Source organism: Carica papaya, chromosome 3 (genome assembly GCF_054855325.1).
Source record: "Carica papaya isolate Zhongbai chromosome 3, ASM5485532v1, whole genome shotgun sequence".
NCBI lineage: Eukaryota > Viridiplantae > Streptophyta > Magnoliopsida > Brassicales > Caricaceae > Carica > Carica papaya.
This window is the reverse complement of record NC_142311.1, coordinates 33,233,754-33,258,187: the sequence shown is the minus strand read 5'-3', so window position 1 is coordinate 33,258,187 and position 24,434 is coordinate 33,233,754. Positions and strand designations below refer to the sequence as shown.

Here is a 24,434-nt window from a genome sequence, read left to right as displayed (position 1 = left end):
TCTTTATAAATATTTCTTCAGCTGACCTAATGCAGTTGTATCTTTTCCTTATTAATTGGCAGGTTCCTGTCAGAGTTGCTGGTGGGCTGTTATTTGAGCTATTAGGTCAATCAGTGGGCGATCCTTTTGTCAATGAAGATGATCTACCAATTGTTCTAAGATCATGGCAGACACAGAATTTCTTAGTAACTGCCCTTCATGTTAAAGGGTTTGCATCAAATGTTAATGTTTTAGGTATCACAGAAGTGCAGGTTTGTGGCTGTCAATGCAAATTTTGCAAATTTCAGTTTCTGTCTGTTTTTACCTGTAAGTTCATTTGCAATTCAGTTTCTACCCTTGAAGGTACTGTAATTGAATTCAATAGATTGCTAATTGTTACAGGAGCTGCTTACTGCTGGGGGTAATCTTGTACCGCAAACTGTCCATGAGTTGATAGCACAACTAGCTTCCCATCTTGCACGATGGGATGATAGGTACTGTTTTCCTCAATGATGCAAAAGTGTATAATTCTTGCATTTACTTTAATCAAATGTGTTTCAAATGATTTTGATGATTGTAAAAGCATAATAATAATTCCTGTATGTAGTTCTTAATGTTGGCTTCATTTGGTAGTATTGTGGAAAAAATTGAATTTTAGTCTTATGAAAGCTCTTCTAATGTTGCCTACCAGTATCAATCAACAAGAATGGATTTCTGAAGTGTTTATGTTCTTAATTCAGATCTGCAGCTGCTATATCTTTTAGAGAATGACGAGATACAGATGAGCATTTAAATATTAAGCACATTATACACAATTTACAACTGTATTGTATGTGATCCATTATGTTCAATTATCAAGTTAGCAACACGGTTTTCTTGTTATCAAATCACCATTTTATCCCCTCCAATAAAATCAAACCTTTGATTTTCCCTCGTATGATTACATGGAAACCCATAACCATGATTGGCACTTGGTTACATATTACGACGCCTAGATGATGTGAATTTAACAATCCATAATTCAAAAAAATTTTAACATGTTCAGTTACTTTACATGTTGCTGTATCTCAGAATAACTAATGGCATACTGTAGTGTCAATCCCTTATTGTCAAACTCCATGTGTAATTGCTCCATTACTTGATCCATTTTATGATCATTTAGGAAATCCTTATAAATATCATCCTTATTTGGAAAAAAAAATTCTAGATAAAGATTGTAGCAATTTCATGGGATATTCTCTCGTTGATATTAGGAGTGATGGATCCTTGCACGTCCTTTTCCATATCCATACACTTCATTTAGCATCCAATAACTATTTTGTCTTGTGAACATGAAATAAACCTTGGACTAAAGATATACTATTCAATGCAGAAAACATAATAGTAAATTAGGTGTAAGGATTGATGATATACAATTAATATGATGGTTTCATAATTTACACTTTATGTTAATATGATTTAAGAAACTATGTGAGTCAATCCACTGAACTTGTGACCAACGAACACCTACACATTTAGCAAATTGTTGATCTCATTGATGTTGTCTGAGATCGACATCCTTCAATAGGTGATACAATGTATACTAGTCTTTTTAGATTTGTGTTGTCTTCAGTCGTAAGCCTATATAGAGACTAGGGATGTTTTTGAATTATACTTGAAGAGTGGTGTTCTCAAAGCAAACCCGTAATCACAAACTCATTGTGCCACTTAAAGCACTTTATAGTATAATAGCATTGAATTCAATGATAGATTATTGTAGGCAACTATGATCAAAGATTGGAGGCTTAAGAACACTCAAATCGAAGTCCCAATCTCATAACTGAAGCATTTGAGAATACAAGCCACATACTAGTTTTGCCAACACAAAAATTAGTCTCTCTTGGGGGTGGGAGAGAGTAGCACGTGGAAGTTCTAAGGAATCTTAATAATTGGAAAGTATATAATTATGAATCTCTTTTGAGTTCACTGTTTTCTGTACTTTTAGATGAGAGTAGTGATCAATCAATTTGGACCCTCAACCCAAATGGGTCCTTTTCAGTGGAATTATTCTATAAATTTTTGGTTAAGAACAACTCTTTGGAGGATAAGCTCCATTCCAGCAGATATAGAAAGTGAATGCTCACCCAAGAATCACTTTCTTTGCTTGGAAAGTAGGATGTTGATGTATTTTGACCATTAACAAGTTGATGAGAAGGGGAAAAGTTTTGGTGAATGGTTGCTACCTTTTATAAGAGAGCAGGTGAGACTTGCGACCATACTTTACTATGAAGTCCTCTAGCGTTTAAATTATCGGGTATGGTATATGGACTATTGGGAATCAGCTGGACAATGGCAAATAGTGTAAGGGAGGAGATATGGATATGGAAGGAAGTGAGTGGTGGAAAAAAATTACTGTGTGCTAAAGCCCATGAAGATGCCAAAAAGGTTGCTCTCTCCCACAGCTCATAATATGGAGTGTGTATATCGGTGAAGATTCTAGAGTTGCACACAAGTCATATCCACCATAAACCTGCAAAGTGAACACTTTATTATAACAATATGGCTTCTTTTCACACGAATTCTCCCTTAATAAAAGGTACTTACAAACAGACTAAGGACATCTGTCTACTTCTTCAAACCAACATGACAGTGTAAGAACAAGTGGTGATGTGTTTGTCCTCCTCTAGAACACATCGCACATACATATGGAGAAAAGATCTGGTGAGGACAACAGATTTGGAGCAAGTCATTCGTATTCAACTTTCAATATGTAGTTGTCCAAGTAGATATCTTCACCTTGAAGGAACAGGAGCCTTCCAAAATGCCTTGGCAACTGAGGCATGAGTAGTTATTAGGTTTTCGGTGAGGAGCTCAAGAAGGGATTTACAAGTGTAAAGGCTATGACATAAGTGAAGTTCTAGAATATTCTTCCCTCAGTTGTTATCATGAACGCTAATATTTGAGCATGGTGTCTAGAGGACAGCTTATATAACTGGGGAATTTTGAGTGGCTAATAGCTGGTTTTCTTAGCCAATGGTCTTCCCAGAACCTCAAACTAGATCCATCTCCCACTCGAATCAGGGTATGGAGGAGGAACAATGTGTTATGGGAGATGGATATCCAGGGACTTTGGTAAGAAAAATAGCTTTCTGCTTTGACATCCCAGTTGTTCCTTTCACTCCTATTGATGCTGTCTATCACCCTATTCACAAAGAGTTTGGTTACCTTGGAAAACATCAACATTATTTAGCCAATATGATATGTTCTTTAATTTAAGATTTCTAATCCCCAATCCCCTTTAACTCTTGGATTGACAAGACATCTACCAACTAAGTAGACAATTGCTGTTTTCCTCTCTAACCTCCCATTAAAGAAACCTTTTCATATATCACTCTATCCTCTCCGCTATCCCTCCAGCAATTTCAAGAGGAGATAAAGAATCGAGTGTTATGCTAGATGGGCATGCCTAGATAAGAGTAACCCTACCCCCTAAAGTGAAGAGGCCCCCTTTCCAACTCTCTACTTGCATTGCTATTTTGTTTTCTACCCTTCCCAAAAGGACCTACTTCTCAGGCTACCTCCCATGGGAGCACTTAGGTAACCAAGAGGCTACTCCTTATCCCAAAAGAAAAAAAAAACAACAAGCTACTCCAGCTTGCTACATCCTATCGGCCTCTTGCTACACCCTATTGGTCTCACATTAAGCCCAATGAGTCCGCTTTTACCCAGGTAAAATTTTTAATCCTGAAATGTGCTCAAAAACCTGAATAAGGGTGAGAACCAGATAAATGAATTGGTTATCATGTTTTAAGATGGTGTTATGTTTTGTTTGTTTAGGACCTACTAAGATTAGGTATATTATTACTTTAGGACTTGATTCTTATATGGTTAGAAGTCTTATTTTGTTATTGTTTTCTTATACAAGTATTCTAGTCATATTAGTATGTTTTGACACCCTATAAACACATGGCTCATCCAGTATTATTTTACTTTTTTTTTTGAAATAGTCATCCAGTATTATTTTACAAAGACCGTTGATATTTTCTCTTTGAATTGACTGCTTGACAACCCTTGATTATAGTTGTGCCCAATCCCAATGATTTTGCATTGAAATTTTCTTTTCTTTTCATTTCTTTTTCCTTTCTAAACACCATTCCTCTGTGCTACATCATAAAATAAGTTTGCTCCTCCATGCACAGATACACAAAAACAGGGTGCACTCTACCATCTTTTTGATGTCTGCTATTCAGAGTTGAAAGTTGCTATTTCACAGGGGTGAACCAGTTGCAAGTTTTAATGTCATAACAATAGTTGACTTCCTTGCTATTGTTTTAATTGCTTTTATGTCTTTTGATTCATCTTTAGTTTTGAGGCAACCATATGGATGTTTTGCTTTACTGAAATGCATTTCAGGCTTTTCCGGAAATATATATTTGGGGCTGCTGATGAAGTTGAGTTGAAGTTCATGAACAGGTGCTTTTTGCAGATTGGATCATTTTGTCTTCTTAACTGAAAGAGTTTCACTTTGATTGTTGGTCTACCTTTGGCTATGCACACCAACAAATAATTTTCACTTGTGAATAGGAGAAATCAGGAAGATTTGCAGCTTTTCACTTTGATTTTGAACCAAGAAATCAGAAGGCTATCAACCCAGGTTAGTTATGCTTGGTATGAGGTTGGACTTATATTATAAAACAAGTTTGTGCCTGATCTCCATGAGACTAATAAGGTTAGTGACCAAAACTATGCTGAAGATGGTGGTCCTTTTGACTGAGCCTGTCTTTTCATAGAGTGCACGACTTTCCTTAAATTTTGGTTGAAGGGAGCATCTAAATCCCCAAAGAGCTTAAGAATTTCAGTGAAATGTTTAGCAATTGATGAGGTAGCTCAGAAGCTCCTAACAATATTTTTTTAAAATATTGGTAGAGGTACATTTTATTTATGTTGTTTAGACTCAGGTATGGCTCCCTGATACAGACATGGATCTATGTATCCAACTTGACAATTTTTCACAATCAAAGATATGGGGCTTGGTCAATAAGAGTCTTAAAACTAGATGTGGATATTTGGACTTGTCTTAAAAGGTTTAAGCCTTGACCTATAAGGACTAAAGATTGAAGTAAATTAAAAACTAGTAGAAATATCTAAGCTCTATTTGGTACGGAAAAGTATTTTTTACTTTTCATTTTCTAAAGTCATATGTGGTTATGCATTTTTTTATTCATAGAAGTATTACGAGTTGCACGTTTGTGGAATAACCAAAGCATAAACAAATAGTTTCTTAGTAGAATACTAGAAGCAACATTTTAATATTTTCTTATCTTATTATCATTTTTACTATTGTTAACTAAATTGTATAGTTCTTTGAGTGAAATACATATAAATTTATGTTAAAAAAAAAATAGAAAGCATCTTCATGTATCCAAACAGAGCCTTAGATTCATAATTGGTGTATGTTGATATTCACCGATTCACCATGGTTCATTTTTGAGACACACAAATATAATGTGAAATATTATATTATAGAGCTTTGCCATAATTTGATGCATGTAAAGGAGATTGAAGTGGAAGTGCAGTTATGAAAATCAAAGCTAATTAGACTTTCTTGCTCGTGAAATTCAAAATAAATGTTGATTCTGAGAGTGCAACACCGCTTTTATTTTTCTCCCCTTGTCTCATGGAATTGTTAATAAAGAAGTAATGTTGGATATATGCATATATAAAGCGTCAATTGTGGTTTCAGACCTTGAGTTTTCTGCATAGAGGTCACTTGTCAGGAGAGCCCTTTGGTACCTATTCAATACAAATCTCCTTTTCTCCTGGGAAAAAAAAGCATCAATTTGATATAGGCGTATTATGTATAATGTGTTTGTTAAATGTTGATGCTAAATGAAGTTTCTTAATAGGGAAATTGGTTAATTAGATAGCTCCTTATTCACTCAATAGGAAAATCATTCTTGAAATAAATGAAGTCAACAGGTCTTACCAGTTTATGGTACTGTAAGGTCTTCCAGAAGATATGATCTTTTTGAGATTTTCCTTCTCTGGAGGTGATTTGCCTTGTGAGAATTTCCCTATTTTTGGATTCATCTATTTGCCCAACTCTGTAGGTTATAAGAGTGAAATGGTCCCTTCATGCCAGAGAGGAGATTGTGTTTGAGCTGCTTCAACATTTGAGAGGGAATTCAACAAGATTCTTGCTAGAAGGAATAAGAAAGAGTACAAGGGAAATGATTGAAGAGCAAGAAGCAGCTCGCAGTCGTTTATTCACAATTCAAGATGTTATGCAGAGTACTGTTCGTGCATGGCTGCAGGTGCGTATAGACTTAACCAGATACTCAAAAAGTTTTGTTCTCAAGCTCCCATACTCTAAATCATAGATGATTTTACTGAAGTGATTCTTTGCAAAAAATCTAGCAACTACGCATGAATAACACTTGTAACTTCCTATGCGTGGGTGTTAACCTATAATTAATTCAAGGGTATTCTTCATCTGATATTGTTTAAGGTACTAGTCGAAATTTATACTGTAGTTCTGGTGATTAACATGGATTTGGCCGCTGTATTCTAGCTGTAACCCATTCTGAGTTCCATAAAAACTTGAAAGATCCCTTAGCTAAATCTTTGACTTATTTTAAGTTAATAATATTGAAACTGAATACTATGATTTTCTTTTGATAATAAAAGGGTTCTCTTTCTTAATTATCCTTTTTAATTACAATGTCTATAATAGTAGATCTTTTTCTAAATATAGAAAACAAAAAATTATTCTCATGACACAAAATCACCCATGTACAGATGCACAATATACATCTAATTACATGACATATGCATGACAGTCAATCCTACAGATCCGTATCTTCTTTCTTCATCTGAATTTTTTCGGTGCTTGTTTCTGTATATCTTTCTCTTCCAAACTAGGAGCACTATTCCATTTGCAGATGATGCCCAGCTTAGAGTTCTGCAGGCTTTAGGTTTCCTTTTTACATGAACCTCAACTGACAAGATTTGGGTCTATCCGAAGCTTAATAGGCCAGAATTGGACATATTATATAGGCCGCCTAAAGAGTCCAGTTACATTGCTCTTGTTCAAATAATTAAACATTACCCCGCGCTGCATGTAAGAATATATTTACTTTAATTTCCCAATTGTGGAAAATTTAATATGCCTAATAACATAAACAGAATACGATTCTTTGTTTGGTTAGAAGAAAATTATATTTTTCTTTGACCACAAATCTCTATATCATGGATTGACTGACAAACTTTGTGGATTTAGCTGACAGTGTTGACACAGACAATTATCTTGTAAGTACTATGAAAATTTTGATGGGTTTTCTTTTGTGGTATTCTCAAAAAAAAAAAAAAAAAAATTCTTTTTGGTGAGTTTTAATGGTGCTTTGATTCACTGAAAGCATTTGGTTACGAAATCCTGTAGATTAAGAAGACCACAGGAAAAGGAAAACTTTCACAAACCACCAGTTGAGAGACTACTCAGATAATATCTGGTTACTTTGGAAAAGATTTGTATGGGATAACCGATTGATATTATTCTTTAAGGCCCATTAAATTGCCAATTTTTCAACTGGATATTAAGATTGCTGATCTGCCCCATTACCCCGCCCTCATTTTTCCACTTTATTATCACGTCATTTATTTGTTACATTTTTGTTTAGTGGAACTCAAAGGGTATTGATGTGTTGATGGTGCAATTTACACTCAAAACTTTGTTATGGAATGCAGATACGTACACTTGCACAGAGGACATTTACATTCGTGATTATACAACTCTCTATGTATTTGTTCGTACGTGGTTGTATGTGTTTCTTTTGAGGTGAAAATTTTGTGCAAATTACTAATTTATACTTTTTCATTTAACTGTATTTTTTGTTGAACTGTTTCCTTTCCAGGACAAAAGCCTCACAGTAACACATAATTTAGGAGTTTTTGGAGGTTGTGGAGTTATTCTTTCCATCATCACAGGACTTTTCGGAATAAATGTGGATGGAATACCTGGAGCTGGAGGGTCTCCGTATGGGTTTGTTATATTTTCTGTCATCCTCTTCTTGCTTGGTGTTGTATTGATTGTAACTGGGTTGCTCTACCTTGGTCTTAAAAACCCTGTAATTGAAGAGGATATTGAAGTGAGGAAATTAGAGCTGGAAGAACTCGTAAGAATGTTTGAACAAGAAGCAGAATCTCATGCACAAGTACGTAAAACTGTTCCTCAGACCATCAAGCATTCAATTGTTTCCGGTATGCTCCCAGATGAAGAAGGTTATATTCTCGTCTCTTGAAATTGAACACTTGCAATTGACCTAAGATGCGTTCCTGCTGCGAATACTTTTTGCACACAACAGATTTGAAGCGGCGTCGATGATGCCACATTTCCCCAGTGACATCGACAACAATTAGACGTTAATGTAAGACGAGCCATATCTTTACCTTCTTCTTTTTTTCTTTCGTTGGTTGAAGCTCTTAGTTCTCCATTTCATAATTGTAAATCGGGTTAATTTCTGCATTGACAGGAACACAATTGGTTTTGGAATTTAGTTCTTAAGAAAATAAATGAACATTTGCCTCATTAGTAGAAACTTCAACTCCTCGAAAAGCAAATGACTAGTTTCAGGTTGACAACTGTAGAGAATTAATAGCTCTGTTTTATATATAAGCCAGAAATTGAAGTCTCGTGTTAATTAATTAATCAAGTGGGGAATGAGCAGAGTCAGGCCATTGAATTTTACGGGTAATAAACAGGGAGTGTTATCAACTGCTGACTGTTAGACGATCAAACCATCAACACAAGCTCTCTCTTCATTAAAGGATTGACTTACAGGTGGATTCATAAAACTTCCCTGTCTTTATTAAAACAAAAATGTCTACCGCACGCACAGGAGGAGCTTCAACAGCACTTCATGGCAGGCAGATTGAACATGGATGATCCTCTTCTCCACGAGAAAATCACACAAGAAGAAAATGATTTCACCAAAAATTCCATAAAGAGAGAATCTCCTTTTGACCCGGCTGGCCCCTCTCGTCCGCAATCAACGGGAAATCTTCTCGCTACTGAGGCTAACAACATCTCCAAAGCCTCCTATATCAACCTAACTGACAACTTGAAGGATCGCAAGAGAAGTCTCATTCGATCGTACTCTGCTCCGCCAATATTCACAGACCTTAAGGAAGCTTTTTCCGATTCCTTAGAAGCCAGATATCCCATCAAGTCAACACCATCGGTTGTTCGGCAAGCCATCATCGGTGTAATTGTGTATGCGATAGCCGGTGTTTTGGTGTACCTGAGCAGTGGGAGCTTCAAGGGACGTACAACGTTGAAACCGGTAGATGCCCTGTACTTCACTGTAGTCACTCTCTGCACAATTGGATATGGAGATATTGTTCCAGACACATCATTTACCAAGATATTCACTTGCATTTTTATACTGGTGGGTTTTGGGTTTGTTGATATTCTGCTGAATGGATTGGTGACATACATTTGTGATAAACAGGAGGCAATTGTGTTGAGCTTAGCTGATGAGAATGAGTTGAACACAATGGTTCAAACTTACGTGATAGACAAAAGGAAAGGAAGAATGAGAATAAGAATTAAAGTGGGGTTGGCTCTGGGTGTTGTGGTTTGTTGTATAGTCACCGGGACAATCGCAGTGCATTTGTTCGAGAATCTGAACTGGGTTGATAGCTTTTATCTCTCCGTTACTTCTGTGACAACCGTAGGTTATGGGGATTACACATTCACCACACTAACAGGAAGGTGTTTTGCAGTTGTTTGGTTACTAGTAAGCACACTGGCAGTTGCGAGAGCCTTTTTGTACTTGGCCGAACTTCGGATTCACAAGAGGAATCGTAGAATCGCCAAATGGGTTCTATCCAAGAAAATGACCATTAGGGATTTTGTAGCTGCAGACCTTGATCATGATGGATCTATCAGGTAATTCAATAGTTCCCCCCCTTGGTTCCTACATCAGAACTTGGTATGAATGACCTGTGGTTTTTCTGATAACTGAGTTTCTCAACTTTCTGTATTTCCTACCAGATATTTATACTTATATATTTCCTTCTATGGTTGCAGTAAACCCGAATTTGTAATATACAAGCTTAAGGAGATGGGAAAGATAGAAGAAAAAGATATCCTACAGATTTCTAATCAATTTGATTTGTTAGATAATAGCAGATGCGGGAGACTTACCGTTGCACATTTGACGGATGTATAGACAAAAGAAATACAACAGTTTATCACTTTGTACAGTTACACAGTACCCCTCCAGTGTGAATTACCCGATTGCAGAAATCTGCAAGGATACTTACGATTATTATTTGTAATTACTTTCAACAACGAAGATCTTCAGCAATTTTCATTATCATGCAATTTGGATTCTTTTCTCATTTACCTAACGAACAGCTTTTTATCTGGTCCAAGTCTAATAAGGAAACCGGAGAAACAGTAATATTTTCACAAAGTGATACTTTCGTCCACGCAATCTTCACGAGTTCAGTATTCTTATGTACACATACTTACATAATTAAGGAAAAGAAAATATTATTAAGAAGGGAGATTGTAAAGGAGGATGGAGTATCCTCTCCAAAATGGCAAAAGATAAAGAGAAAAAATTGCTGATCTTAATATAAGACAGCCCCACAATTCTTTTGTAAAATAAATAAGGGGGATCCAGAAAGCAGAATGAACCTTCACCCTAAAAGGACCATGCAAAGCATCTACCCAAATAAGATGAGCATGTTTAAAAATTCTAGCATTACGATTCCAGCCATAAGGTACAACAACCAGCAAAAAGTGACTGTCTACACTACATTCAATGCAAAAGATAGTCAGGAAAAATACAACTAACAGAAGATTTGCAAATTAATAAAATGGTGTTATTTGCAACTTCTTTAGCTTTCTTGTAACTTAAGCATATGCTGAATAAATGTCAAGGACAAAATCTATTGTGGACGTTAGGCATCTGTTTATATCACACAACAGTTGTAATAACTAGGAAGTATAAGATGCAAGAGTTACCACTGGCTTTTGGAAGTTTCATAGCCAAGCAATAGGCAGACGGGAAAAAGGCCAAAGGAATCATAAAAAGATAAAAACACATTGTGTAATCTATCCAATAAAAAAGGATATACTGTGCCAAGTTTAGGGTGTTTGTGGATATGCAACAGAGGATTGAGATAATCCAACATCATCAAGTGGTACTGATATCGTCAAGCAGCAATCTGGGTCAAATTTATGATTCTTGCTGTCAACAAGAAATTGAGTATTCTTCATATTTATGCTCAGCATTTGCAGTTGCTATGGACAAATTGCACAAATTTCAAGATAAGCCTTTATCTATAAAGGCTCCACTTCTGCCGGCGGCCAGGATTTGATGTTTCTCTTAGTCAATAACAACATGAAGAACAAGTTGAAATTGAAGCTTAGTCCGGCTGTTTTCAACAATCTTGATCAAACTTGTGAGAAAGAAGATATTTGAGATCCTTCCATTACAATTGAATATACTGATAAAAAATGTGAGCAAATTTATCCATTGGCTCAACTCATATACCCACTTGATTTCATACTCATAAAACCTACAATTTTGATCAACCTCTTGCTTTCCCACAAGGATCATAAGTGGCCAATACCCTTTCTTCTTCATTTCACCCTTCTTTTCCCTCTCCTTTCTCATATTTGCTAAGTTCTCTCTTCCCCTCCTAGTCTCTTTTCTTTCTGTCTTACGATTTTGCTAAAATAGTTATGTCAATTACCTTGTTATTAGTGGCTTTGTTGTAGCACCCGGAAAGGAGGAGGAAAAAAAAAAAAAAAAAAAAGAGCCACGCCAGCAGGCCCGGTCAGCAGTCCCGGCCAACCGGGGCCTGCCACGTGGCAAGACCACGTCACTCCGAAGGGTAGCCACGTTGGCGATCCGCGTGGGTGAAATCCGACGGCCCAGATCAATCGCGCGATCGGACGGCCCAGATACAATCGCACGGACGGCCCAGATTCAATCAAAAACGAACGGCTCAGATTAAAACAAAATGGACGGCTGAGATCAAAAGGCAATGGGTTATAAATAGAACCCCCACACCAGACCACAAACCCTAGCCGCCTACCGCTCGCCGGAGAAGACGAACTAGAGGCCGACCGCTGCCGCACCGGGAAAATTTCCGACCGCCGATCGAGGTAAATTTCATACCCCCGACTCGTTTTTCCACGCTGATTCCTCCTATGGCCAAATCGAAACCGAAATCCCGGCCAAACGGCCGGAATACGCTGCCGAAGACCAGCAGCGCCGCCGCGCCCCATCTCGGTTTTTGCCTCCGACGAGGCCCTTCCCGGCCTCCGTTCGATGCAATTTTTATATCACCGTGATCACCATTCTTTTCTATACAGGTTGACCGGAGCCGAATCACCAAAACACGAACCTCGCCGGAGAGCCGCCGCACCCGAGAGCGCCGCCGCCGATAAGCTCCGTTTTTCCGTGATTTTTTGGCCCCCCGAGGGCCCTAGGGTTGTTTTCTCACAAGGACCGATGCGAGTGTGGCCGAATTCGGCCGAAAACAGCCAACCCGAGGCGACTCGCCGCCGCCGTCGCCGGAGCACGGCGGAGCCGCCGTGCCGGAGTTGCGATTTGGGCCGAAAGAGGCCCTGGGCCTAATTTGAGTTTTTTTTTGGAACACGTGCAGGTACTGTTAGTGTGTTTCAGTTCCCCGGGAAAAATTCAAGGAAAATTAGGGACGGCCTGCAGGCGCACTGTGAATCGTATTCGGATCCCGAAAACAAGTAAGGACCCCTCACCCTATTTCCTATCACGGTATTAAAGTTCAAAATGATAAAACGGTATTTCTTGAATTAACGAATGTGTGAAATTGCTTAAGGTGGCTAATGGAGCCCGAGTCTAGTGTGATTGGTGATTTACTGTTATTTGGCCTGTTTACAGCTTTAAATGCAAAATGAGGTTTGATGTGTTCATTTTACAGATTTGTGTGCATATACTACGTTTTTATTAATCATGGGTTGAATGACTGAAAAACTGATACTGTATGTTGTCTGTTTGGCATGAATTACTGTTTTGCTTGTTTGTATGTGAATTGATGATGCTGACTGAGGAAAAGGAAAATGAAAGATTGTGTAGACTGATAATTGTATTATGGGGGTCAGCCTGACTAGATATCCTGGGAGATGGTGGACGGACCGGGTCCGTAGGGAACCCTACCGGGATTGTGGTCTCACATGCCGGACGGGGTATGGGGATCTTATGGTTTTGGCGCCCATACCGGACGGGGTATGGGGACGGCCCGTTTCACCCTCATACCGGACGGGGTATTGAGGTTTATGGTTTTGGCGCCCATACCGGACGGGGTATGGGGACGGCCCGTTTCACCCTCATACCGGACGAGGTATTGAGGTTCATGGTTTTGGCGCCCATACCGAACGGGGTATGGGGACGGCCCTGGAAACTGATTATGAATGTTAAAGGTTAACGGGTAGCGGAACCCCTATGGATCCCCACGGATACTAGTAGGCTGGTAAATGAGAAAAAGATATGTTGTACAATGATTGAATTACAAGAGGCGTGATAAGTGTTATGTTTTACAGCTTATATTATTCAATGATTATAATAATGTTATTGTTTTTCTTATATTGTTTTCATAAATTCCACCGAGGTAAGTGGATGGTAAAGGTTTTCATGTTAATAAACGAGTTTGTTGTAAATTATGCTCCATTGGTCTTTTTGTGTTTTTCTACCCACCTTTACCTCCGTGACGGTGAGATATCGTGATGTTCTTACTGGGCTAGTGTAGCTCACTCCTTATTTAACCATTTCAGATCAGGAAGACATGGTTCCCGAGCCCGTTCCGCAGGAGGACGACGAAGGGGATGCCTAGAGACTCTGTAGTCATACTCATAGTTTTATTTTCGAGTTTCCCTCTTAGTTAGTTTAATCTTTTATATTTTAAGTACGTTTTTGGTTTTTCGTGTAAGGGATGTTAACTGAAATTTTGATCTCGCTTCCGCATTTGATATATTTAAATACTCATTTCATTTTAATATTTCCGGGGCCGTTTTAGTTGGTATCAGAGCAGCGTTTCCTCGGACGCATCCCTTACACAATAGTGCCTTAGATAAATACTCACCGATATATCGTTACTCAATCATTCCTTGCGAAAACAGGTACACGGGAATGAGGAGAGAAAGGCCCCCACTAAACCGAGCGGCCCAAGATAATTCGCTTCGGGAGGATTTGGACAGATTATATGAGATGGTGGAAGCTCTCGTAGCTGCCCAGCGAAGGCAAGAGGAGAGAAGGGAGTTACCCGGACCTCCTCCGCTAGCGCAGGTTGAGCCGCCGCTACAGCAGGCTGATCCCGAGCCACCCCGGCAGGAGCCTGTTCCTCCACAGTACCACCCGGCACCACAGCCGCGGTACGACCCGGTACCACAGCCACAGTACCAACAGGTGCCGCCACCGCACATTCCAGTGCCCCCACCCCATCAGCAGGCGCCACCACAGGGTCCCCCAGTTCACCCTCAGCCGGTCCCAGTCCCTCTACCTCGGGACCCCGCTCCCTCCTTGATCGACCCCGGCTTCATAGAGAGGTACAGGAGACTGAACCCTTCTACTTTTTCAGGGGGATTCTCTTTCGAAGAGGCCCAATACTGGCTGGCAGAGACTGAGAGAGTCTTTGAGACCTTGGGAGTAATTCCTAAGCAGAGGGCTGCCATTGCCTCCTACATGCTGGTAGGGGAAGCGGTACGCTGGTGGGAGCTCAAGCGGGCCACCCTGCCTGTACCAGTTACTTGGGAGCAGTTCCTAGCGGCTTTCCATGCGGAGTATCTCCCTAAACACATCCAACATTTAAAGGAAATGGAATTTGCTCAATTGGTCCAGGGTAATATGACAGTGTCGGAGTATGCCCGCAAGTTCCTGGAGCTGGGCCGACATGCCCCGGAGACATTGTTGGATGAGGGCCGAAAGGCCAGGAAATTCCAGTGGGGCCTCCGCCCGGCGATCAGACAGCACTTGTTGGTGATGGAGCTCGAGACATATTCGGCAGTCCTGGCAAAGGCGCAGATCATAGAAAGGAACTTCGACACCCGCCCTCAACTAGCGGGAAGTTCCCGACCTTCAGCCCCGCTCCGCAGGCCAGCGCCTACCATGCCTGTCCAACCCAGTAAGAGACCCAGGCCTGCCGTTCAGGGCCCTCCTCAGGCTATGGGGGCAGCTCGTGGGAAGATCTGCCAGTACTGCGGCAGGGATCATGGGGACCGACCCTGCTACCGCCTCAACAACACCTGTCGCATATGCGGTAGTGCACAGCACTATGCGAGGGAGTGCCCTAGGAACCAGAATCAAGGGAGGCCTCCAATCCAGGGCAGATTTTACAACCTTACCCAGAAGGATGCCGACGCAGACCCGGACGTGGTACATGGTAAACCCAAGAAGGAAGTTTGTATCCAAGAGATTCCAGTAGTCCGAGACTTTCCAGACGTATTCCCGGATGAACTGCCCGGTCTACCAGGGGACAGAGAGGTCGAGTTCACCATAGACTTACAGCCAGGAACCCAACCCATCTCGGTAGCTCCTTACCGAATGAGCCGCATCGAGATGGAAGAGCTAAGGAAACAAATCACTGAGCTACAAAACAGTGGCTTTATTAGACACAGCATTTCTCCATGGGGTGCCGGGGTTACTTTTGCAAAGAAAGGGGATGGAACGTTGAGACTGTGTATTGATTATAGAAGGATAAACAAGGTAACAATTAAAAACAAGTACCCTCTTCCCCGGATTGATGACCTTTTCGATCAGTTGCAGGGTGCACAGATCTTTTCTAAAATAGATCTACGATCAGGTTACCATCAGGTAAAAGTGAGAGCAGAAGACATCCCCAAGACGGCATTCCGAACCAGGTACGGACACTATGAGTTCCTGGTTATGCCGTTTGGGCTAACCAACGCCCCGGCCATCTTTATGGATCTAATGAACAGAATCTTCAGAGAGTTTTTGGATAAATTTGTCATCGTGTTCATCGATGATATCTTAGTCTACTCAAAAAGTAGAGAAGAACATGCTCATCATCTTGCCCAAGTCCTCCAGGTACTCAGGGAAAAGAAGTTGTATGCAAAATTGAGCAAGTGTGGATTTTGGCTGAAGCAAACCGCCTTCCTAGGACATGTTATATCGAAGGAAGGGGTGTCGGTGAACCCCGAAAAGGTTGAAGCGGTACTTGGTTGGGAAAGGCTGACAACAGTTAAGGAAATTCGCAGTTTCCTAGGGATGGCGGGTTATTACCGCCGGTTTGTCGAAGGGTTCTCCAGTCTAGCGGCCCCTCTAACCCGACTCACAAAGAAGAATGCAAAGTTTGATTGGAATGAGAACTGCGAAAGGAGTTTTTCAGAATTGAAGAAGCGACTGACTACTGCACCCGTGCTGGCTCTACCGAGTGGATCAGGAGGGTATACAGTTTATAGTGATGCCTCCTATCTGGGCCTAGGTTGTGTCCTGATGCAGCATGGAAAGGTTATAGCATATGGGTCTAGACAGCTAAAGAATCATGAGAAGAACTATCCTACCCATGACTTGGAGCTTGCCGCAATCATACACGCCTTGAAAATCTGGCGCCATTATTTGTATGGAGAGACCTTTCAGATCTACACCGATCATAAGAGCTTGAAGCACATCTTCACTCAGAAGGATCTCAACATGCGTCAGAGAAGGTGGATGGAACTCCTCAAGGACTATAATTGTGACATCCTATACCATCCAGGTAAGGGCAACGTAGTAGCCGATGCCCTCAGCAGGAAGAGTGCAGGCACCCTAGCCCATCTGATGGTTTCAGAATGCAGGTCCATTGGGGCTACGCAGCAGGTTCGACTGCGAGATCTGAAGAGGGCCACATGTTTGAGCCACCTAGCAGTCCAACCCGAGTTAATCCAAAGAATAAAGGAAGCCCAGTTAATCGACCCGCCCTAGTAACCCGCAAGAAGGATGCAGAACAGGGAGTGAACTCAGAATTTCAGATCTCTGCCGACGGATTGATTCGTTTCAAGGACAGAATGTGTCCCAGACGACAATGAATTAAAAAGAGACATCATGACAGAGTCCCATAGTTCAAGGTTCGCCATGCATCCAGGAAGTACAAAAATGTACCAAACTATGCGACCCCGATTCTGGTGGAATGGGATGAAGAGAGATATAGCCGACTTTGTATCTAAGTGCTTGGTATGTCAGCAGGTCAAAGCAGAACATCAACGCCCAGGGGGGTTGCTTCAGCCTTTACCGATTCCAGAATGGAAGTGGGAACACATCACCATGGACTTCGTATCGGGACTACCCAAGGCACGATCGGGACACGATGCCATATGGGTAATTGTTGACCGACTCACTAAGTCTTCCCACTTCCTGGCCATCAGAATGACTGATTCTTTGGACAAGTTGGCAAGAATGTATGTCCGGAAAATAGTCAGACTGCATGGAGTCCCAGTAACAGTGGTATCCGACAGGGATCCCAGATTCACTTCTCGGTTTTGGAATAGTTTCCAGCAAGCTATGGGAACAAAGCTGTCCCTTAGTACTGCCTTCCACCCCCAAACCGATGGACAATCAGAGAGGACAATCCGTACGCTGGAGGATATGCTCCGAGCTTGTGTCCTTGACTCCGGAGGCCATTGGGACGACCATCTACCCCTGATAGAGTTTGCCTACAACAACAGTTACCAAGCAAGCATCGGCATGGCCCCATACGAGGCGCTGTACAGGCGTCCGTGCAGATCACCAATTTGTTGGGAGGAAGTGGGCGATAGAAGATTGTTTGGCCCGGATTTGGTGGAAGAAACCACGTCCAAGATATTTAAGATCAAGAAGAACATCCAGACAGCTCAGAGTAGGCAGAAGAGTTATGCCGATACCCGGAGGAGAGACCTGGCCTTTGAGAAAGGTGACCGGGTGTTTCTTAAAGTCACCCCCTTCAAGGGAATTAGTAGGTTCGGCAGGAGGGGAAAATTAAACCCCAGATACATTGGACCCTTTGAAATCTTAGACAAGATTGGTACCACTGCCTACAGACTTGCACTGCCCCCTGAGCTCTCCCGGGTTCACAATGTGTTTCATGTATCTATGCTGCGCAAGTACAATCCGGACCCTTCTCATGTCGTGGCTCATGAACCGCTTTCACTCCGAGAGGACTTGTCTTATGAAGAAGTACCGGTCAGTATCACGGACCGAGAAAGCAGAATACTCCGTAACCGGGAAATATCATTTGTAAAAGTCTTGTGGCAGAACCACACGCCTAGGGAGGCGACTTGGGAGCTGGAATCAGAATTTAGGGCCAAATATCCTCATCTGTTTGATCAAGAGTACTGAGGCAAATTTGGGGACCAAATTTCTTTATGGGAGGGAGAGTTGTAGCACCCGGAAAGGAGGAAAAAAAAAAAAAAAAAAAAAGCCACGCCAGCAGCCACGTCAGCAGGCCCGGTCAGCAGTCCCGGCCAACCGGGGCCTGCCACGTGGCAAGACCACGTCACTCCGAAGGGTAGCCACGTTGGCGATCCGCGTGGGTGAAATCCGACGGCCCAGATCAATCGCGCGATCGGACGGCCCAGATTAAAACAAAATGGACGGCTGAGATCAAAAGGCAATGGGTTATAAATAGAATCCCCACACCAGACCACAAACCCTAGCCGCCTGCCGCTCGCCGGAGAAGACGAACCAGAGGTCGATCGCCGCCGCACCGGGGAAATTTCCGACCGCCGATCGAGGTAAATTTCATACCCCCGACTCGTTTTTCCACGTTGATTCCTCCTATGACCAAATCGAAGCTGAAATCCCGGCCAAACGGCCGGAATACGCGGCCGAAGACCAGCGGCGCCGCCGCGCCCCATCTCGGTTTTTGCCTCCGACGAGGCCCTTCCCGGCCTCCGTTCGATGCAATTTTTATATCACCGTGATCACCATTCTTTTCTCTACAGGTTGACCGGAGCCGAATCACCAAAACACGAACCTCGCCGGAGAGCCGCCGCACCCGAGAGCGCCGCCGCCGGTAAGCTCCGTTTTTCCGTGATTTTTTGGCCCCCCGAGGGCCCTAGGGTTGTTTTCTCACAAGGACCGATGCGAGTGTGGCCGAATTCGGCCGAAAACAGCCAACCCGAGGCGACTCGCCGCCGCCAGCGGCGGCGCCGTCGCCGGAGCACGGCGGAGCCGCCGTGCCGGAGTTGCGATTTGGGCCGAAAGAGGCCCTGGGCCTAATTTGAGTTTTTTTTTGGAACACGTGCAGGTACTGTTAGTGTGTTTCAGTTCCCCGGGAAAAATTCAAGGAAAATTAGGGACGGCCTGCAGGCGCACTGTGAATCGTATTCGGATCCCGAAAACAAGTAAGGACCCCTCACCCTATTTCCTATCACGGTATTAAAGTTCAAAATGATAAAACGGTATTTCTTGAATTAACGAATGTGTGACATTGCTTAAGGTGGCTAATGGAGCCCGAGTCTAGTGTGATTGGTGATTTACTGTTATTTGGCCTGTTTACTGCTTTAAATGCAAAATGAGGTTTGATGTGTTCATTTTACAGATTTGTGTGCATATACTACGTTTTTATTAATCATGGGTTGAATGACTGAAAAACTGATACTGTATGTTGTCTGTTTGGCATGAATTACTGTTTTGCTTGTTTGTATGTGAATTGATGATGCTGACTGAGGAAAAGGAAAATGAAAGATTGTGTAGACTGATAATTGTATTATGGGGGTCAGCCTGACTAGATATCCTGGGAGATGGTGGACGGACCGGGTCCGTAGGGAACCCTACCGGGATTGTGGTCTCACATGCCGGACGGGGTATGGGGATCTTATGGTTTTGGCGCCCATACCGGACGGGGTATGGGGACGGCCCGTTTCACCCTCATACCGGACGGGGTATTGAGGTTTATGGTTTTGGCGCCCATACCGGACGGGGTATGGGGACGGCCCGTTTCACCCTCATACCGGACGGGGTATTGAGGTTCATGGTTTTGGCGCCCATACCGGACGGGGTATGGGGACAGCCCTGGAAACTGATTATGAATGTTAAAGGTTAACGGGTAGCGGAACCCCTATGGATCCCCACGGATACTAGTAGGCTGGTAAATGAGAAAAAGATATGTTGTACAATGATTGAATTACAAGAGGCGTGATAAGTGTTATGTTTTACAGCTTATATTATTCAATGATTATGATAATGTTATTGTTTTTCTTATATTGTTTTCATAAATTCCACCGAGGTAAGTGGATGGTAAAGGTTTTCATGTTAATAAACGAGTTTGTTGTAAATTATACTCCATTGGTCTTTTTGTGTTTTTCTACCCACCTTTACCTCCGTGACGGTGAGATATCGTGATATTCTTACTGGGCTAGTGTAGCTCACTCCTTATTTAACCATTTCAGATCAGGAAGACATGGTTCCCGAGCCCGTTCCGCAGGAGGACGACGAAGGGGATGCCTAGAGACTCTGTAGTCATACTCATAGTTTTATTTTCGAGTTTCTCTTTTAGTTAGTTTAATCTTTTATATTTTAAGTACGTTTTTGGTTTTTCGTGTAAGGGATGTTAACTGAAATTTTGATCTCGCTTCCACATTTGATATATTTAAATACTCATTTCATTTTAATATTTCCGGGGCCGTTACATTTGTGACCGTGAAAGTATGTCCTACATTAGTGATTATCAGTTGAACCAAGTCTAAATAAAGTTCAGACAAGCTGAAGGTTAATCATGATATTTTGTTTGCATAATACGTTGCTATTGGTTAGGTACTCACAAAGTTCAATTGCAGGTCAGGTAAGAACTACCAGTAGTAACTAAGCAATATGGACATTAGAAAAAGAAAAAAAAAGCAATATTGATATTGAAACAAATCAATTTCTCACCAACAAGCAGACCATCGAACATCAGAAAAGTGAATATTTAACTGATCTTCACCTCTTCCTGTATGATAACAGCAATTCTGCAAATACAAAAATCTCAGACAGACCAATGGCAGAAACTAATCTCTAAGTAGTGATCAAGCTAAAAAGCATATTAAAAAATCTGTAAATATGACAAACAGAAGTCCATAAATATAGATACCTCTGTCTGACATCACGGATGCTCTCAAGAAGCTCCACTGTTTGTTGCACCTTCAAATTTTTTGGCCTCTCATCATGATTCAGTACCAAGGTTGAGACATTTAAAATGGTGTCAAGTTCAGTTTCAATTTTTTCAAGTTGTTGATCCAAATGTTCCAAGAATTTCTTATACGAGGAGACTCCTCCTGAGCTAGAGTGTATGTTATCTTCATCAGAAAGAGCCATATTAAGAGATCTTTGAACATTCTCCAATCCTTCATTAATGTAAAGGTCTGCTTGACTGTTTGCAGTGAGATACAGTTTTTTATTGTCATTGAGTTTGCAGACATTCTTAGTCTCGTTATCTTCAGGAAATTCATGCTTCGGAGATATGATCCGAACTGGAACGGAATCATCTTCTCCATTGACTTCAAGATCCAAAGCAATAGTACCAATAAGCTGAGTTTCCTTGAGCGATATTGCCTGAAACCGAACTAGGCTACTCAGCATACCAAGAAAATCATGGTCTTGAACAATATAGAACTACAGACAATTAACAGGAGTAGGAAAAGGGAAAGAGTATTAGCACAAGAAACATTGCACTAGGTGCAGTTGTTAGATTTTAAAACTTAACACCAATTTATAGTAGCTGCTGCAATATCGCCTAAGTCAGTAATAGCGAAAAATTGTAAAAATGGCCTATGAAAACAGGATTCTCATATGTTTTGTTTAATATTAGATACTGCGCCACGAAAATATTAAGTTTTTTTCTCCTTTTTTACTTTTCACAGGAAAAGAAATGTTTTTAGATAGAATTGAAAGGTCAGTACAGGAGTGATGGAGGACTGGGGTCCTCCAAAAAAAGAAGAAAATACAAAAAACAGAAATGGCATAAATATAAAACCTCCGGCCAGTGTCTTTGTAATAAAGAAAAAGAAATATCTGTGTAAGTTATAAAGCTAATGAGCCTTAGCTCAAAGAGATGGAGAAAAGCTCAACTTATCCCAAAGGAAAAATAACAAGAAAAAACGGTCCTTCAAAAGTCCAGAATCTCTGCAATCACAACACCCACCACCTGGCGAAAGGTGCCCCCTCTACAAAGTTATTTGTCCTCCACATTCAAAGGTAGGAGGAGAAAAAGAAAATTTATTAACTATAGAGAGCAAAAGAATTACAAATACAGAGAATAAGACATCCTCCTCAAAGTGTCAAACTAAAGTAGCCATACAAGCAAAAGAGTTATCTAAAAAACAAACCAAAAAAAAAAATTGTGGCCTCTTAAGAGCCAGAAATAATGGTCTCCCAAGTCAGGTGGAGATCAGAAATTACTATGTCAGATAGTTCCTGTAGGAGCCCGTCAGTTGCAAAAAAAGTCATTTTTTTCCCAAAACTCATAGAAAGAGGTATATTGGTCATCAAAAATCTTAGGTTCCATGGAAGCCGTAAGCTCCATAACCCAAAGAAAATCACCTCTTGCCACAGTAGAAGATGCATCTGTTAGCCTCATCAACCCTACCACAAAATGTCAATCTTTTTACGGGCATATAAAGAAAAAATGTATGGTATCGTTAGAAGTTTGGAAAAGGACGCTTTTTAGTTCCTCAATACTCAATACAAAGTAGTGAAATGAAATTTTAACAAGGAAACTATCATGGATTAAATATAATTTCTCAATTTAAGTTATGGACGGGCATTACCTTGTGATCCTAATCTCTAATGCATTTGTAAATTATTTTATTCAAAGCTGGTTTGCTTTTCTTATTCTTAACTCTTGACAGGAAAATATTTATGAACCCTTCTGTTCTAGTAAAGATATTCCTGTGACATAAAACTGATAGCAACTAAAGTTTGTTAACAAAGCAAATCAGAGGCATGAAGTTCAGAACCTCTAACTTTACTTCAATAAACCAAATCATTCTTCAAGTAACAAAATACTAATAAATAATAAGGACGAGGCATGTTTTCCAGATCTTCAAAAGCAGAAGCACTTTTTACAATTACTTGTGAAACTATAACATAGTCATATAGGTGGCATAATGAATTGTAAATAACTACCAGCACAAACCCAATGATATTTCAAAAGATCTGAAACCACTATACAGTTCATCTGAAGTTTTTTATATAAATTACTTCCAGAACTTATACAATTTTCTATTTTTACTCAAAACCTGTCCCGTGGTGTCAATCGTTTCAAGCATATAAGCGTCATTCCGTCTTACCTCATTAAGCTTAGCAGAAAGCTCATCCAGCAATTCAATGCGAGTTTTGGACTTCTCCAGGGCCTGCATAACCTTCTTCTTTTGAAAAAGCAGTGCCCTTGCATCATTTTCCTTCCCAGTCTGGATACTAGTAACCGCTTGCCGTCGAAGATTCTCCGCAGTCTCTGACAACCTCAGCAGTCTTAATCTGGCACTGTTTGCTGAATCAACAATATCAAAATAAATTTGAATACCATTCAAAGCAGAGTTGATATTCCCAGAGTTTGTGCTGAACCCCTAAAGGCTGGATGGAGTTATTTTGTTATATTAGATACCTAATCTCATATGACACAACCTTTTCTTACATTAATTACTATGAAATTATTTCTTTCATGCAGAGAGTTTGTGCTGAACCCCTGAATGGACTTCTTGTCCCCTCTGAGATACCTTACTTTACATGAAGCATAAAGTTTTCTTCCCTCAACTCTATCTGCGGTGGGATTTATTAACTTTTATGCAGAAACCTAATAATTCCTTTATCTCAGCATAAACTCTGACACCATCAACAGTAGCATTCAAAAGTGCCCAATTAGCAGGCTTTCTACCATGCTACCTTGGAGGCAATGTCCCTTTTTTCCAATCCGATAATACTTCATAGTAACTCAGGAATTTGGTGCAGTAGTAAATCAGTAATATATCATAATCAGATATCATCACGCATCACTTGAATCACTCAATAATCAGTAACAAAAAAATGAAGAAGAAATTCAAGTTGTGACTGAATTAAAACGAGAAGGTGCGGTTATCGGTGGAAAGAACAGTAAGGTATTGATTCCTTGATCAAATTAGGAAGCGGAGAAAGGAAATTAGGGTTATTACCTTTGGCTCGCGCGGTGTCTGCTTCAGCATGCAGTTTGTCAAGTTGAGCACGAAGCTCCTCTGTGTTAATGCCGGAAGCCAAGCACTTAGGCCTCAGCGAAGGCCTGAAAACTGTAACCATTGTCGCAACACTGCCACACTGATTCATCGTCTTCAACTGATCCTCACCTTGTGACCTAATTAATACATATCCGGTCGCTTTTTGCACGTCTGGTAAAACCCATTCATGATCTCATCGCCTTCCGCATATCGTCTTTCATCTTCTAGTAATTGCCAATTAGGGAAAATCAAGCCGGAGATTCTCGGCCTCCATTGCTGGAGTTGG

The 24,434-nt window shown here is 41.0% G+C and overlaps 3 protein-coding genes across 25 annotated transcripts in view; 2 read left to right on the top strand and 1 right to left on the bottom strand.

The window, feature by feature from the left end:
• Positions 1 to 8,936, top strand: part of LOC110815060 (Magnesium transporter CorA-like family protein) — an 18,136-nt gene extending 9,200 nt beyond the window's left edge. For 10 of the 16 annotated variants that reach the window (XR_015818052.1, XR_015818050.1, XR_015818048.1 and 7 more), the window contains 8 exons: positions 63 to 251; positions 382 to 473; positions 4,372 to 4,431; positions 4,543 to 4,612; positions 6,069 to 6,272; positions 7,702 to 7,764; positions 7,869 to 8,381; positions 8,487 to 8,552. Coding sequence is in view for 4 of the 16 variants with exons in the window: in XM_088216633.1 (XP_088072759.1) it covers positions 63 to 251; positions 382 to 473; positions 4,372 to 4,431; positions 4,543 to 4,612; positions 6,069 to 6,272; positions 7,702 to 7,764; positions 7,869 to 8,255 (1,065 nt within the window). In the remaining 12 variants the exon portion in view is untranslated. Of the gene's footprint in view, positions 1 to 62; positions 252 to 381; positions 474 to 4,371; positions 4,432 to 4,542; positions 4,613 to 6,068; positions 6,273 to 7,701; positions 7,775 to 7,868; positions 8,553 to 8,794 lie in introns of those variants that run through there. The other 6 variants (XM_088216635.1, XM_088216634.1, XR_015818043.1 and 3 more) reach the window with 6 other exon arrangements.
• LOC110812336 (forkhead-associated domain protein) lies at positions 5,535 to 24,434 on the bottom strand. Of its 8 annotated transcripts, XR_015818055.1 has the most exons (7): positions 24,110 to 24,434; positions 23,252 to 23,451; positions 21,055 to 21,515; positions 20,856 to 20,932; positions 10,163 to 10,265; positions 5,945 to 6,119; positions 5,535 to 5,777 (listed from the first exon to the last, which is right to left on the bottom strand). XR_015818055.1 is itself a non-coding variant. In XM_088216641.1 (5 exons), exons 1-4 carry the CDS (start codon positions 24,255 to 24,257, stop codon positions 20,893 to 20,895), a joined length of 849 nt encoding a protein of 282 aa, XP_088072767.1. In that variant the 5' UTR covers positions 24,258 to 24,434; the 3' UTR covers positions 5,535 to 5,777; positions 20,856 to 20,892. The 8 variants fall into 8 exon arrangements, 6 of the variants coding, with proteins under 6 accessions (XP_088072767.1, XP_088072764.1, XP_088072763.1 ...); XR_015818054.1 differs by lacking the exon at positions 10,163 to 10,265; XM_088216641.1 differs by lacking the exons at positions 5,945 to 6,119; positions 10,163 to 10,265.
• LOC110815098 (two-pore potassium channel 3-like) lies at positions 8,874 to 10,342 on the top strand. The gene is made up of 2 exons (XM_022042753.2): positions 8,874 to 9,904; positions 10,046 to 10,342. Exons 1-2 carry the CDS (start codon positions 8,874 to 8,876, stop codon positions 10,185 to 10,187), a joined length of 1,173 nt encoding a protein of 390 aa, XP_021898445.1. The 3' UTR covers positions 10,188 to 10,342.